Source organism: Haemorhous mexicanus, chromosome 9, assembly GCF_027477595.1.
Source record: "Haemorhous mexicanus isolate bHaeMex1 chromosome 9, bHaeMex1.pri, whole genome shotgun sequence".
NCBI lineage: Eukaryota > Metazoa > Chordata > Aves > Passeriformes > Fringillidae > Haemorhous > Haemorhous mexicanus.
Window position 1 is genome coordinate 19089975 of NC_082349.1, and position 13936 is coordinate 19103910.

Here is a 13936-nt window from a genome sequence, read left to right on the forward strand (position 1 = left end):
GGAATAAGACAATGTGCTGCACAGATGCACAGCTGTTAGCACACTGCTCTGTGTCCTCTGGCACAGGAAGAACCTTCTAGGGAATCCCACATGCAGCTGTTATTTCCATAGATACCATGCTCTAGAAAGAAGCCTCCTTGTCAAGCTGCTAATTTTCTTCTCTTTATTTAAAGGGTTACCAAGGCAGCCAGTCCTATGGCCAGGTGAGACTTTGTTGCTGAAATGTGTTGAGCTTTTCTGTAGGAGCCTGTCCTGTAAATGGGCTTGGGGGCATGGGTGGTTTTTTCCTTCCTGGTGTTTCTGCGTGGTCCTTGATTTGGTTTGTGCCACTGAAATACCATGAGGGGAAAAGTAACATAGTCGAGAGGAACCTTTAATGGAAATGGGCTTTTCTCTCTGGTATTCTGTGATTCTGCTTCTGCTGTGCTGGGACTACACTTACACAGCTCAATTTACAACTGACTCCATGCCTTTCTTACAGGGTTCTCGGCCTCAAGGTGGCAGCTCCTATGGACAGGTAAGCATCAGTCAGTCATTAGTCATTATACAGCACGTATGTGATATTCCCATATATGTGTTGAGAATCCAGTGGTTTCTAACTTGAAATAATATAGTATCTCTTTAGAATTAAATCCTATGAGCTCTTTTTCATATGGCTCTGGCAACAACAGGTGGACTGAGTTGCATTTTTCCCTGTAGAAAGGAGTGCATTCAGCTCTCACCTTTCTGATGCACTTTAGTATTTAACATACTCAGTATTTTATCAAATAATTCACAGTTGGATATAGCTGATCTTCTACCTTTCAAGTAGCCTATCAGCTAAAGCCCTTGAAAATGTTTGAAATGAGAAGCGAGAATGAGAGTATTTGGATCATGAGCTGCTCTTTTTCTTTTCCCCAGCAGGGTGGATCTGCAGCTTATTTTGGCAGCAGTGGTTGTGGACAAGTAAGACTTTTTCTCCAAACTATTTGAAAACTAGATCCAGCTTTCTTTGCAATACTTACATGGTTTTAATAATTTTTATAATTTTTGTCATTTGAAATCTATTGTTTTCATTGTTGCATGAACTTATTTATCACAGAGGTCAAGAAGGGCTGATATTTTTGGGCATTGTAACCAATATGAAGTGGCTGCTCCCATTCAGAGTTACACATGGAAAACAAACAAGTGATTAATCTGTCTACTCATTAACTATATGGAGTCTTTGCTTGGGAATTTTTGGGTGTTGCTCCACTTATTTTCTATAGAAAAGAACAGCAATAGAGAGTGGCTTAAATGGAGCAATAATTACATTAGTAGTTTTCATCCTGGCTCCATTTCAACTTTTCTGGGTCTGCAATGGTGTAAAAACAATGTATTTAGTGATGAAATCCCAGGGGAAAGGATCATGCATGAGGCCAATAGTAAATCTAATTTAAATAAATATATTGAGCAAAGCAACCAGAATGAAAGATTATCATAGATACAGTCATTTTAAGCATTATTTAGCAGAAATATTAGGATTAAAGTAAGTTAGGCATGAGTGGAAGTGCCTCTGAAAGCATCATAAGGAGCAGTACAACAAGGACACAGCTACCAGCAATGAAAGTGATAAACACTGCAGAATGTGTTATTTCCACTAAGCTGTGTCACAGGTTGACTTATCAAGAGAAGACCTGTACGGTAATAATGGGAGGGTGACAACCAGGGTAGAACCCTTTCTGTGAACTGTTCCTCATCCTGTTATCACAAAATATACCCAAAACAGGCAAATGAATGGCTCTGAGCAGAAACATTGCCCAAAATCCATGGTGGTGAATCTAGCAAGAGACTGATGGCCACATTTAGATAGATGATCACTCAGCAGTAACAGTTGCTTCCAAAAAAACCCCACCAACAGTTCATCTTTACCAATCAAGGAATCACCCCAATCAAGGGATAATAGAGAGAGACATCAATTACCAACCTACTGCTTTCCATGTGGCTCACAAGTATTCCTTTGATCATCTCTTTGAAAGTGTCCTGATGCTTGTATAAGGGTATGAGAGTGGCAGAGGATAAAGCCACACACTTAAAAGGTTAAGTAAAATTCAACTCACCCTCTGTAAAGTTATATGTTGAATTTTGTTACACTAATTCTCACATAGAAAAATTTTAAGAAAACTAATTACTTTGCAAGAAAAATGGCATTTAATTTTTTTGTCTGGTTGGTTTTTGACAGGGTGTCTCCTATGATAGCAATCCCTGCCACCAGGTAAATGGGCTTTCTTCTCTTATTTTAAGATGCATCTGAAATTAGTTTTGCCACTAACTCAATTAGTCCCAAATTCAGATTCATATTGCACAAATCCATGTAATCTTACAAATTTTGAGATTAGAACTCACTGTCTTCCTATACACAGGAGTATCACAGGGACTTTGGAGCCTTTTCTGCTCCTTTTTTCCTAGCATTATATTTTAAAATGCCTAATTAAAAAGGACACTAAGGCCAGATTCTGGAAAGAAGTCTGCTTCAGAGTTGCTTAACTGACATGACTTAAATCAGGGCTGGAGCTCACCAGCCTCTCTTTTACTATCAAAAGCCAGAAAATATTTTAGGATTTCACTTGAAGTCCCTGAAAAAAAGGTTGTGCAGTGAACTATAGATGTGTATCTACATGTGTTTTTGTTGAAAGTTCGAGTGTTGGAGCTCTACAAACCATTAGCCTAAAAGATGTCCACTATGTTTAAAGAAGTCATCTCTGTGATGTTAAAAATTAGGCAGAAACCAGCAACAGATGATTTCCTTTTTATTCATAATTCTTTTGATTCTTACTGAGTTTTCACAAGAAATAGAAAAATTGGATAGATTGCTTCAACAAATACTGTGTTTTAGCAATATAAATATATACTATTTTTATAAATATGCAAAAAAAATAGATGTTGATATAATGTATTATTATGTGGTACAGGATATACAATGCATTGTAGGTAATATATTATTATTACTTTATAGAATTATATATTTAATAGGTATATATTTTATAATAGCTTTTTCTTAAAAGGACTTATTTCTTTTTAAGACTAAAGAAAATGGTTAAATTTTTTTCTAAAATCTTCTAGAATATTGAAAGATGATACTTTTAATTTCATTTTTCTCTGACTGTTCTGAATGAAGCCTCAGTCCCATTTTAGTGAATGGCAAATATCCCACTTACTTAAATAATTCAGTATTTCACTGTTCTTATTATGCACTTTTGACACTAATACTTCTACAAATGTCTCTTCTGATTTCACTGGAAGGAGTTACATTCTTCTTCTAAAGAGGGCACATTGAAGCATACTGAGTGTTTTATTTAAAACCATTTCCTCAAGGCCACTGTATCTCACAGGTCACAGCTTCCTATATAATAATGCTACTAGGAGAATTTATATAAATTCGTTCCATTTGTATAAATTAGGTTTTCTACAGGAGAAAAAAAAAGATACATTATCTAGAAAGTGTTCAAAATGGAGCTCATCTGTGCACTAGACATTACTTAAAGTTAAATGTTTGAGGTTCCTTGATGTATGTCTCATCTTGTATTTACCATTGCATTACTGGCAATCTGTTCTCATTACATTAGAAATTATATCCATATTGCATATCTGCCTCTGCTTCTTACTCTTCCTAAGCAAGTATCATAGCTTTCATCAAAAATATTCCATGGCCAAACTGAGTGTCTAAAGCCTTTTTATCTGATTTACAGGGTGGATCACAGGGTGGTCAGGTAGGTAGATCTTTATTATACATTGGTAAAAATGTTTAAAACAATTCTAATCCACTGTACAGTTTTCTTACACATGGGGGTATAGACTCTTGCAGAGTCTCTCCATGTCCAGTCTGTAACTCATTCTCTGCAAACATACTTTTTATCAGCCCTGATATTCCACTTACATAAAAGTGCAAGTGACATAGAATTTCCATAGAACTCAGCAACCTAGGACAGCTGTATTCACTCAGATAAAATTCAGCTCTCCAGCATTATGACTGCTGCTGTTTTGTTTTCACAGGATGATTCATACTCCTCACAAAACTATGGTGGTAGCCAAGTAAGTGTTGCCTCCCACCAAGGTTTTATGATGGTTTTAAATTCAATGACAACTGATTAATATCTGATCAGCAGTATGGTGATGTAAATTCTAATTATTTTGTTGGTTTTTTTTTTTTTTTTTTGCAGAGTGGATCATCATCCTCCCAAAATTATGGTGACAACCAGGTAGGCAGACCTTGATTTTCTCCTCGTAAAAATTTTTATAATATATAAAAATTTATCCAAATGTCTTGAAAATTGTATTTGTTCAAAGGAATTCTAGGCAATCGTTTATTCCAGCTTTAAAGCCTCAGAACCAAATCACAATTTCTTCTGAAGTAGAGTTTGTATTTGTTTGTTTTATAGGATGGATCCTACTCACAAAACTACGGTGGTGGCCAAGTAAGTAATACTCTATTTCACTACCTATACATCACTTCATATAAACTTTAGGCTCTGCTCAAAATGAGGTTTTCTATATTGCAGCTTTCCCCAATTTTGATTGAGTTTTTTGTTTGTTTTAAAGGGTGGATCATCCTCAGACACCTATTATGATAATCAAGTAAGTATTTCTTTCTCCTAGTTACATAATATTATAGTCCCTACATCAACTAAAAGATCTAATAAAACATAATTGTTTCTGTGCTCTCTGTGATTTGGATTTGTTTTGTTGGGGTTTTTTCCTTTACTGAGGGTTGGAACATTCCCTGTCAGCCACTACTGCAGCTATGGATTTGGCTCCTTTTTTCTTATAAAGATCCTAATTTAATTTAACTCAGCTTCTTCTTTGCATGAGCATCTCTTCTGTCTTGTAGAGTAAACATGAAAGTTTATTCTTAGCAATTCATTTTTGTGAGGAAATAACTGGTATCTGATGTCCCTCTAGGAGTCACAAGATTCCTCATATGATAGTAATCCCAACGCCTGTGATGATGTGAGTATGCTTTCTCTAATTTATTTTCATCAGAACATTTTTCATAGAGATGAGAAAATATTGCACTGCTAGATGCAGTCTTTGGAGGAGAATGATCCAGAAAGAATGCTGAGTTTCCACACTAACAGCTGTTTCAGCAACTGCCTCCTCTCTTGCTGAAAATTGTCTTATATATGTTTGCAGATACAGTTAATGCTTTTAAATGCATTTAACTGGATGAAATGAAATATTAATAAAAATACTTCAATGGCTTTGCTGTAACAAATATTTTCCTCAAAATCTAAGGGTACATTTTACATTAATTAAAAAAACCTGGAAGAAAATCTTTAAGTACATACAATGAATGCAAGAAGAAGGGACAGATATTCCACTGCTTTTCATGTTGCACTTGTACTAATCTAAAGTTGTTATTACAATGTTTTTCAGACTGCAATGGCAGAATTTCAAACTAGTTTAGACAAAGCTGTAGAGAATGGGAGCAATAAGTGATTTTTGTTATGTCTGTATGCAATACCTGAAACAATTAGTTTTATTTAAGCTTGCTTTATTTAAATAATTCTTTAAAAAAAAGAAATAATGTATTCTTTTCCAGAATGACACTACCTACAGTGCCAATAGTCAGGTAAGTACTTTGTTTGTTCTATAGTGTTCAAATCTTAATGATTAATGACAATGTGAGTAATCAAACACTTCTATATTAGACCTGTAGACCTCTGGTATATGATTGCTTTGTACTACCCTTCAAAAAGTTAATTATTTCTCTGTACTCAAGGCTGCTGCACATTTACTTCAAATGGCACAATACTTCTAAGAATATATACTAATACATGTTCTTCATAATATGTCCACTTTGGATAATTTGGGAATTATTCACCTGTGTACATGAGGCATGTCAAGCTTTTCTCACTCATTCAGATTTAATGTCACTTACATGCTGCTGCTGTTGTAAAGTAACACTTATGCCTGGTATTACCCAATATTACCGTCTATGTCAAGACTTTCCATCTGTCCTACAAGCAGAAACAGTGATTACCATGAATAGATTGTGACCAAGCAAATACACTGTTGTGTAAATAATTTATGTGTAAATAAATTACATTTTCTCTACTTGTTTCTGTTCATAGAAAAGCTTTTTCCATCTGTCGCAGCCTCCTTTTGTTTTACTGCCATCTAGAGTAACTTTCTGTCATCAGCTACTTGCCTCTTCAGTTCTCAGCCATTCACTATTCTGCTTCATTGTTTTCCCTATTTTTCCTCTCCATTCACTATTCTGCTTCATTGTTTTCCCTATTTTTCCTCTTGAATTCATTGCATTAGGTTTAATTCAAAATGTTCTGGAAAAAAAAATCCCTCATCAGCAAGCCCTGTTTAGGAGCCTCCTCACTTCCTCCTTTGTTCATAGAACATGTTAGTATTCCCTTGGTTATCTCTATCCAGTCTGTATGGCTGGACTGCTTTGGAAAAGAGCTGGCATCTAAAGTCTCTCACAAAGAAGGATGGGGAATGCAAAAAAAAAAAAAAAAAAAAAAAAAAAAAAAAAAAAAAAAAAGGAGAGAGAGAAAGAAAGGATCCTTATACAGATTGTGTACTAAACTACAGTGGTTCAGATGAGGGAGAGTCCCCTAAGCAGGAACTTCTGCTGAAAGAAAGAGATAAACTGAAAACAGACAAAGAACATGTTTTTTAAGAATTTAACTGCTAATAAAACAAAATCTCTGGACATCTTCCTTTTCCAAACATCACCCTGACAAGTAGTAGATTTTTGTTAAAGTATTTTGTGTAGGCAACTACAACTATAAACTACTAACAAGCTTGTGGCTCCTTTGCAGCGTTCTGGTTGTGCAAAGAAGAAAGTTGCCCGAGTAAGTAGCACATTTTTTCTTTTACTTTTTGCCTGCTTGTAGGATTTTAGTCTTAACTATACCTAATCTGTCTTAATTATATCTAACTTTTTCCTAATCATGTTTATAGAAGTTAATATCCTCCTACATAAGGGAAAAATAAAATAAAATTACTTGGGTATTTGTTCTTTGGATGAATCTCTTTAAAAAAAAGTATATATATGAAAAAAAAAAAAAGACATGAAAATCATGCTTTGAAGTATAGGGTAGCTCAAATTCCTGTTCTTCATTAAGCACATACAGAGCTGGTCCTAGCTAAAGTTAAAATTAAATAAGTATCATACAAACAAAGGACAGCTAACATTTTAGTTGAAGAAAAATAGAATAATAAGTAAGGAATAATAGCATTTCCTATTTTATAATGCTCATAATAGGAGATACAGATATCTGTACTGTATAGTTGTAAGTCAGACTCAGTAGTAGCCTTATAAATTATGTGCAAATAGCCTTTTATTTTATTAGAATGTATTCATACTCAATGTACACAATAATGGGTCTGGTGCTCTTATGAACAAATAATATGGAAAGAAAAAAAGACCTATCACTGATCAGAGAATTTCTATCTCCTCATTGTAAATGTTATTATTTTTTTACAGGACACAACACATGTTTTAAGCAGAAGGGCCTATGATGCACAGGTAAACCATTCCTGTCCCTTTTCTGAACAACTGCTGGTAGTAGAAAGCTTATAGCTCCTTGTGTATTACTTACAAAAAAAGAAGGATCTAATGTCCACAAAGACCAGCTAATTCTCATTAAGGTTAGGTATTTCTTCCCAAATAGAACTATGTATTTTATTTTATTACCCTTACAGATATGAGTCTTTTTTTTTTTTTTTCACAGAATGCCTCTTCTTCTTCAAATAGCAGCTACTCTGACATGCAGGTAATAATGTAGTGTCAACTGCATGATATCAAGGGGATTTCTGATAAATTAGATATAATTTTGAAAGTTAGGTTCCAATAATTTTCTTGCACTGAAGGATGCTATTTTGATTTGACAGCATTTTCCCAATAATGTTATAATTTTGCACAGTTGTAAATAGTGATATTAGGCTCAGAAAAAACAGTTTCTTCTGTTCCTTCACCCCACTAAGCTGATAAGAATTGCAGGTCTTTCTTTATATAACATTTTGTAAAATTAATTTGAAAAACACAAACTATATATTTTCATATTCTTATTTTAGAAACATTCTTGCATTCTTCATTGTAATGGCCATATCTATAATTTTTTTTGCATTTGGTAAGAAGGTACATTTTAGGGATTCTGTACTTCTGTTACAAAAGTAGGTCCAACTTTCATATTCTGTGGGATATAGAGAATATATGCTGCAGCAGTGTTTGTATTAGAGAATTATGTGAAATTTAACTGATCCAGAGTGGCACTTTGTTCTGTTTTTCTTAATATCTTGGATTGGTACCCATCCCAGGGGTCTGAAATCTTGCTACACCCAGCATTATGTACATTTACCAGTAGAATAGTTCTCTGTCTCAGAGAGTTTGGAGTTTAAGCCAAGGTTGCAGACAAATCTCTGAGCTCTGGAAGGTAAGAGTTTTCTTAATTAGTTTCCCTAATGCCCATTCCCTGTGAATTGTATCAAGTCACTTAATTAGGTTTCTTCCTAATTTATATTTTCGCAAAAAATCAACAGGTTATGTTAATTGGTGCAGGGAAGTAATAGAGTTTGTAGTAGTGTTTCACACTACACAATTTTGTACTTTAAATTCTAATAAAATGCTTTAATAAAATATAATTGTTTTCTTCACAGGGTGGATCATTTATTGCAACCAGTGGATCAAGTAACCAGGTCAGGATTTTCCTTATTTTTAACTAGTCTTGTTCCGATAGCTTCCTATTAATTAAATTAATTAAATTCAGAAATCAGAGTTTAAGTAGTTTTACACGGAAGATTGGTGATGTTATCCATTAATTTGTCAATGAAGTGGCCCTATTCATATCAAATTCATCAGAAATGGGTCTCTGAAATCACTTTTTAGCACTGTTTCAATATAACATGTGTTTTACTGGTGATAGCTCAATGGGATTCTCCTGACTACCCTATACTTCTCTCTTGCTGAAGCATCTGTCATTGGGACATCCCACTGAGAGATGCACTATCAGTCTGACTTCCAAAGCAAATGTTAACAGCACACATCTATGCTGTCCCCTCATTTGTTCTAGGTACAGCAAAGGTCATACCTTCTCTGTAGTACCTCAGACTTTATTGTCCTAAACAGTTTTGCATCTGAAATAAGATTTTATTTTAAATTTCAACAAAGAAATAATTGTTTCCTTTTTTTTTTTAATTTGTAGGGTGGTTGCATTTGTCCTGATGGAAGCAGTGGTCATAGACCGGTAATTATATTTCTGAGTTGATACTTCCTTCTACATAATGGAGTATTTTGAATTTATCTCCTTGTAAATATGGACATTTGGTTAACACTAAACATTAATGATGATTTCCTTAGTATGGTTGGAACTATATACAATTAAATGAAAGAATGAGTTCCACTTAACTGCATAATTACCCTTTGACCACTAATTTTCTGTAACTGTTCTTGGGTTTATGTATGTGGATCCCCGAATTCCTCACACTGCAATTATTCTGCTTTTTCTCCAAGTTTCATTTAAAGACAAGATCTTAGTCTACAAATAGTCTCAGAGGAAGCAGTCAACCATAGAATAATGCTTCCCCTGTTTTTTAAATAAGGGGGAAATGGCAGTTAGAGTGAATGTCAGGAACTCGTAAATAGTCTTTTTTAAGTGATGAGCTGAAAAACATGCTCCTAAACACTCTTTACACTTTGAAAGTCCAGTATTCTGGAAGTTTTTAAAAAGGCCATCAAGGTCATGATCATCTATAAAAACCTGGAGTCTGCAAGGTATGACATAGGATTCTGAGATTAGAAAAGTAAACTAAATGTTAGTACCACTTTAAAATCTTTTAACCTGAACAGGAAATGACAGAACCTGCTACAGGTTTCCTTATCTATAAAAAAAGTACAAACTAGAATTCTCTTTTAGTGGTTGCTGTAAAGTTTTATTTAAAAGAATTGAAATTCACAGTAGACTCATTTATGTAAATGTCCATTTGCAAGCAAATAGCTAGTCTGTGTTCTCATTTCAGGGAGCCCCAGGTTCTTCATACAGCACATATTCTGGTAACCAGGTAAACATTCAGATAAAAAGCCCTATTCAGATATTCCATCTGAAACCTTCCCTGAAAGAGTAGCCAGTTACAAACCAGTAACCCATTCTGTCTTCTGCACAGGGGGGGCCTTACTACTATCCTGGAGGATCCTATGGACAGGTAGTAGTTCTTCCTCCCTCATCAGGATAATACAGACTCCCATCACTCCCAGTATTGTGGGTGCTATGACATATTAAATTTCAGACAGGACTGTTATCCCTTAGAGCTGAAAAATTAAATCAACCCTGATGAAACCTGATGGTGTGAAGCTTGACAGAGAACAGTACAGAATGATCTCTGCAGTTTCTTTGCAGAACTCACTTTTCAGCAGGCCAAGAAAATTGCTGCCCGAAGATTTCTTCCACTTTAAAAACAATGGTCTTGATTTTAACTTAGGCACATAACAATTAGCTGAAAACTGAGAGAAAGGGTATATTGAGAACCAGATGTGCAGGTATTTAAACTGTCATCTGCAAGAAAATAGCTGCTCTGTGTTTTTCTTTCAGGGCGGCCCAGGTTCTTACTCTGGTAGCCAGGTAAATATTCTGGTCACTGTGCCTGCACAGGAGCAGCCTAAAAGTACTCTTTGAGAGAACATTCAACTACAAAGCATTGAATTTCTATGTTTTCTCTGCAGGGAGGGCCTTCCTACTATTCTGGTGGATCTTATGGACAGGTAGGTGTCTTCCTTCTTTGCAGAGATAACAGGCTTTTATCTTCATTCCTATATTTCCCACGTAGTGGCTGCTGTGAAATATAGCAGTTGAGTCTATCATAACTATAATAATTGTATCAGCTGTCTGTACCTTACAACATGAAATCAACCAGAGAAAAAGACTAAATTGTGCTTCCAACTTCCATGGAATGATCTTTCATCCAGCTAAAACATTAGTGATAAGAAGCCCCTTCTTGTTTAAGAATATTGCCCTGGGTTGAGATTTAGATACATTGGTATTTACACCATCCTGTTTGCAAGCAAATAGCTAGTCTGTGTTTTCCTTTCAGGGAGCCCCAGATTCTTCATACAGCACATATTCTGGTAACCAGGTAAACATTCAGATAAAAAGCCCTATTCAGAAATTCCATCTGAAACCTTCCCTGAAAGAGTAGCCAGTTACAAACCAGTAACCCATTCTGTCTTCTGCACAGGGAGGGCCTTACTACTATCCTGGAGGATCCTATGGACAGGTAGTAGTTCTTTCTTCCTCATCAGGATAATACAGACTCCCATCCTCCTGGTTCCTTCACTCCCAGTATTGTGGGTGCTATGACATATTAAATTTCAGACAGGACTGTTATCCCTTAGAGCTGAAAAATTAAATCAACCCTGATGAAACCTGATGGTGTGAAGCTTGACAGAACAGTACAGAATGGTCTCTGCAGTTTCTTTGCAGAATTCAACTTTCAGCAAGTTTTGCTACCAGAAGATTTCTTCCACTTTAAAAACAATGGTCTTGAGTTTTACTTAGGCACATAAAATTTAGCTGAAAACTGAGAGAAAGGGTATATTGAGAACCAGATGTGCAGGTATTTAAACTGTCATCTGCAAGAAAATAGCTGCTCTGTGTTTTTCTTTCAGGGCGGCCCAGGTTCTTACTCTGGTAGCCAGGTAAATATTCTGGTCACTGTGCCTGCACAGGAGCAGCCTAAAAGTATTCTTTGAGAGAACATTCAACTACAAAGCAGTGAATTTCTATGTTTTCTCTGCAGGGAGGGCCTTCCTACTATTCTGGTGGATCTTACGGACAGGTAGGTGTCTTCCTTCTTTTCAGAGATAACAGGCTTTTATTTTCCTCCTGTTCTGTCATGGAAAGATGAAAAACACTTTCTTGGGAGAATCAAATTAATCAGCTTTTTAAAATTTTCTTTGCAGGGAGGGTCTTCTGCTTATGATGGCGGCAGTGAATCCTATGGTCAGGTAAGTACTCTTTTTTTTCTACTTTGTGTAAATGTTGCTAAGGGCCAGTACCCTGGGTGAAGTAAATATACAGCTGTATCTGTATTTCAGCTCTCATTATACAAATGAAAGTGATCTTTTATTTGAGGAATGAGTAAATTTGTATATACTTTTACCTAAGTAGCCTGAAAGTTTACAGGGCAGTAAAAGGTGAGGTGCTTCCAACCTTTAAGGGTTATTCTTCTCAACAATGCTGTCTTTGAGTTACCTGCAAGATGAAGGCCTCTTTAAAAGTGGAATTAGAATTTGAGTTAAAAAGTATGTAACATTAGTATTTTACTGGCACATAACCCTGAGCTGCTTAACAGTTCTGATAACCACGTAAATAATCACATTTTTTTCAATCTGCCAGAAGAAGATCCCTACAGTAAGCAGGAAAAAAAAAAAACAAAAAACAAAAGGGCCTGTTTGCAATATCAAAATTATTTATGTTTTCTGAACAGGGTGGATCCTCTGTATATAGTGGTTCTGAGACTTATGGCCAGGTAAATGTTATTTGTTTCCTACATCAAAAACTTAAGCTTGCTGTGTTGGTTCTTATTTGTACTGGGTTCTATGCTTCAGATTTTTTTTAAGTGACCATGACCATGAAAAAGCCATTTTAACTTTTGTTTCTCTTTACCTTTGTAACAACTCAAAATGTTTCCCTAATGTAGAGAACATACTACACTATGTATGCTGTTTTTAACTGTGACTAGCCCGGTGACTATTCAGTGCTTTAACAATTTTATTGTTCATACATTAGCTCATTCAAAAGGAAAATGCTTCATGCATTTACTTTGCATACCTTACTTATGCAGAAGCTGTCAAAAGTATAAATAATGGAATTTTTTAATATTAAGAATTATAACTTTGCAATTTAACTTCATGGAAAAGTTTTTCCTTATAAAAATGCATGTTTGCAAGGAGGGCTTTTTCTCCAGCCTCTTCTGCTTAAGCAACAGGTAAAGTTAAATATTTTATCTTTTCTTGCACATTCCCTAGTTTTGGTAAAATTTGAGCTTCTAAGCACTTAGCTAGTTTTATTCTTCCATTTTACATTCCCCACAATTAAGAACATGTAAGAGACATTTTTACATGAAAATAAATGTTTTTCCATTATTTTACAGGATTCACCTGCCATGGGAGCCAGTGAAACTGAAGATAATGTAAGCATTTCTTCTCAAAAATATCATTATCTTCATTCACTACATTTTTAAGTATCTAGGTGCTTACATGGACCTTTACCTTGTCTGATTTCACATGATTGTGCTATACATGATAAGGGCTTCACAAATTAAAATTACAGTTACCACAGTTCCAACTTCTAACAATCAAACATTTTTTGAATTTGTTGTTAGAAGTAGCAATTACAAAGAAAGCCTTTTTTATTTCACAATTTCCATCAAAACTCAGTATTTTTATGACTACTTCCCTCTTTCCATCCCAAATTTGCACCACATTTTGTTTGTTTTTCCAATGCCAGACATATGATTCAAGTTCCTTCAATTACATACTGCATAGGAATGGTCTTTTTCATGTAGCGTGGTGAAAACTGCCTGCTTTTCTTAAAAAGATGCCTTTTCTCCTGACTAAAGTATATATTCTATTAACTCTGCTGAAGCCATTTCTAAAACTTTACCATTTTTAAGTCTTTTCCAGGGTCCTGGTTAGTAGGAAATTGCTCTGTGCAAATAATCACAGATTTGGCTGTGGCACTTTAGCCACAAGTGTACTGTGTCAATAGCTTCAATGCAGTTTCTGAACCAAATCTTCTTATGGATATTCAAGAAAGCTAAAATATGATACTACAGAGGGTCCAAGAAGCCCTCTGAAAGAAACAAAAGTGTAACAAGAGATGTGTACCACATCTTGGTCTTTGAAAAACAAGACATCTTTGCAAATGCTGATGTTTTTCCCTGAAACATTTTGGAGGACATAAAA

The 13936-nt window shown here is 35.2% G+C and overlaps 1 protein-coding gene across 50 annotated transcripts in view; it reads left to right on the forward strand.

The window, feature by feature from the left end:
* The window catches only part of LOC132331178 (hornerin-like), a 46481-nt gene that overhangs the window by 16900 nt on the left and 15645 nt on the right, over positions 1-13936 (forward strand). For 32 of the 50 annotated variants that reach the window (XM_059854323.1, XM_059854331.1, XM_059854328.1 and 29 more), the window contains 27 exons: positions 174-203; positions 482-517; positions 901-945; positions 2201-2233; positions 3708-3728; positions 4012-4050; positions 4179-4217; positions 4398-4433; positions 4558-4593; positions 4918-4965; positions 5558-5587; positions 6795-6827; positions 7463-7504; positions 7710-7751; positions 8635-8673; positions 9180-9221; positions 9994-10035; positions 10138-10176; positions 10563-10592; positions 10694-10732; positions 11062-11103; positions 11206-11244; positions 11636-11665; positions 11767-11805; positions 11930-11974; positions 12457-12498; positions 13123-13161. In XM_059854323.1, coding sequence (XP_059710306.1) covers positions 174-203; positions 482-517; positions 901-945; positions 2201-2233; positions 3708-3728; positions 4012-4050; positions 4179-4217; positions 4398-4433; positions 4558-4593; positions 4918-4965; positions 5558-5587; positions 6795-6827; positions 7463-7504; positions 7710-7751; positions 8635-8673; positions 9180-9221; positions 9994-10035; positions 10138-10176; positions 10563-10592; positions 10694-10732; positions 11062-11103; positions 11206-11244; positions 11636-11665; positions 11767-11805; positions 11930-11974; positions 12457-12498; positions 13123-13161 — 1017 coding nt within the window. The remainder of the gene's footprint in view (positions 1-173; positions 204-481; positions 518-900; positions 946-2200; positions 2234-3707; positions 3729-4011; positions 4051-4178; positions 4218-4397; positions 4434-4557; positions 4594-4917; positions 4966-5557; positions 5588-6794; positions 6828-7462; positions 7505-7709; positions 7752-8634; positions 8674-9179; positions 9222-9993; positions 10036-10137; positions 10177-10562; positions 10593-10693; positions 10733-11061; positions 11104-11205; positions 11245-11635; positions 11666-11766; positions 11806-11929; positions 11975-12456; positions 12499-13122; positions 13162-13936) is intronic. The other 18 variants (XM_059854350.1, XM_059854365.1, XM_059854324.1 and 15 more) reach the window with 17 other exon arrangements.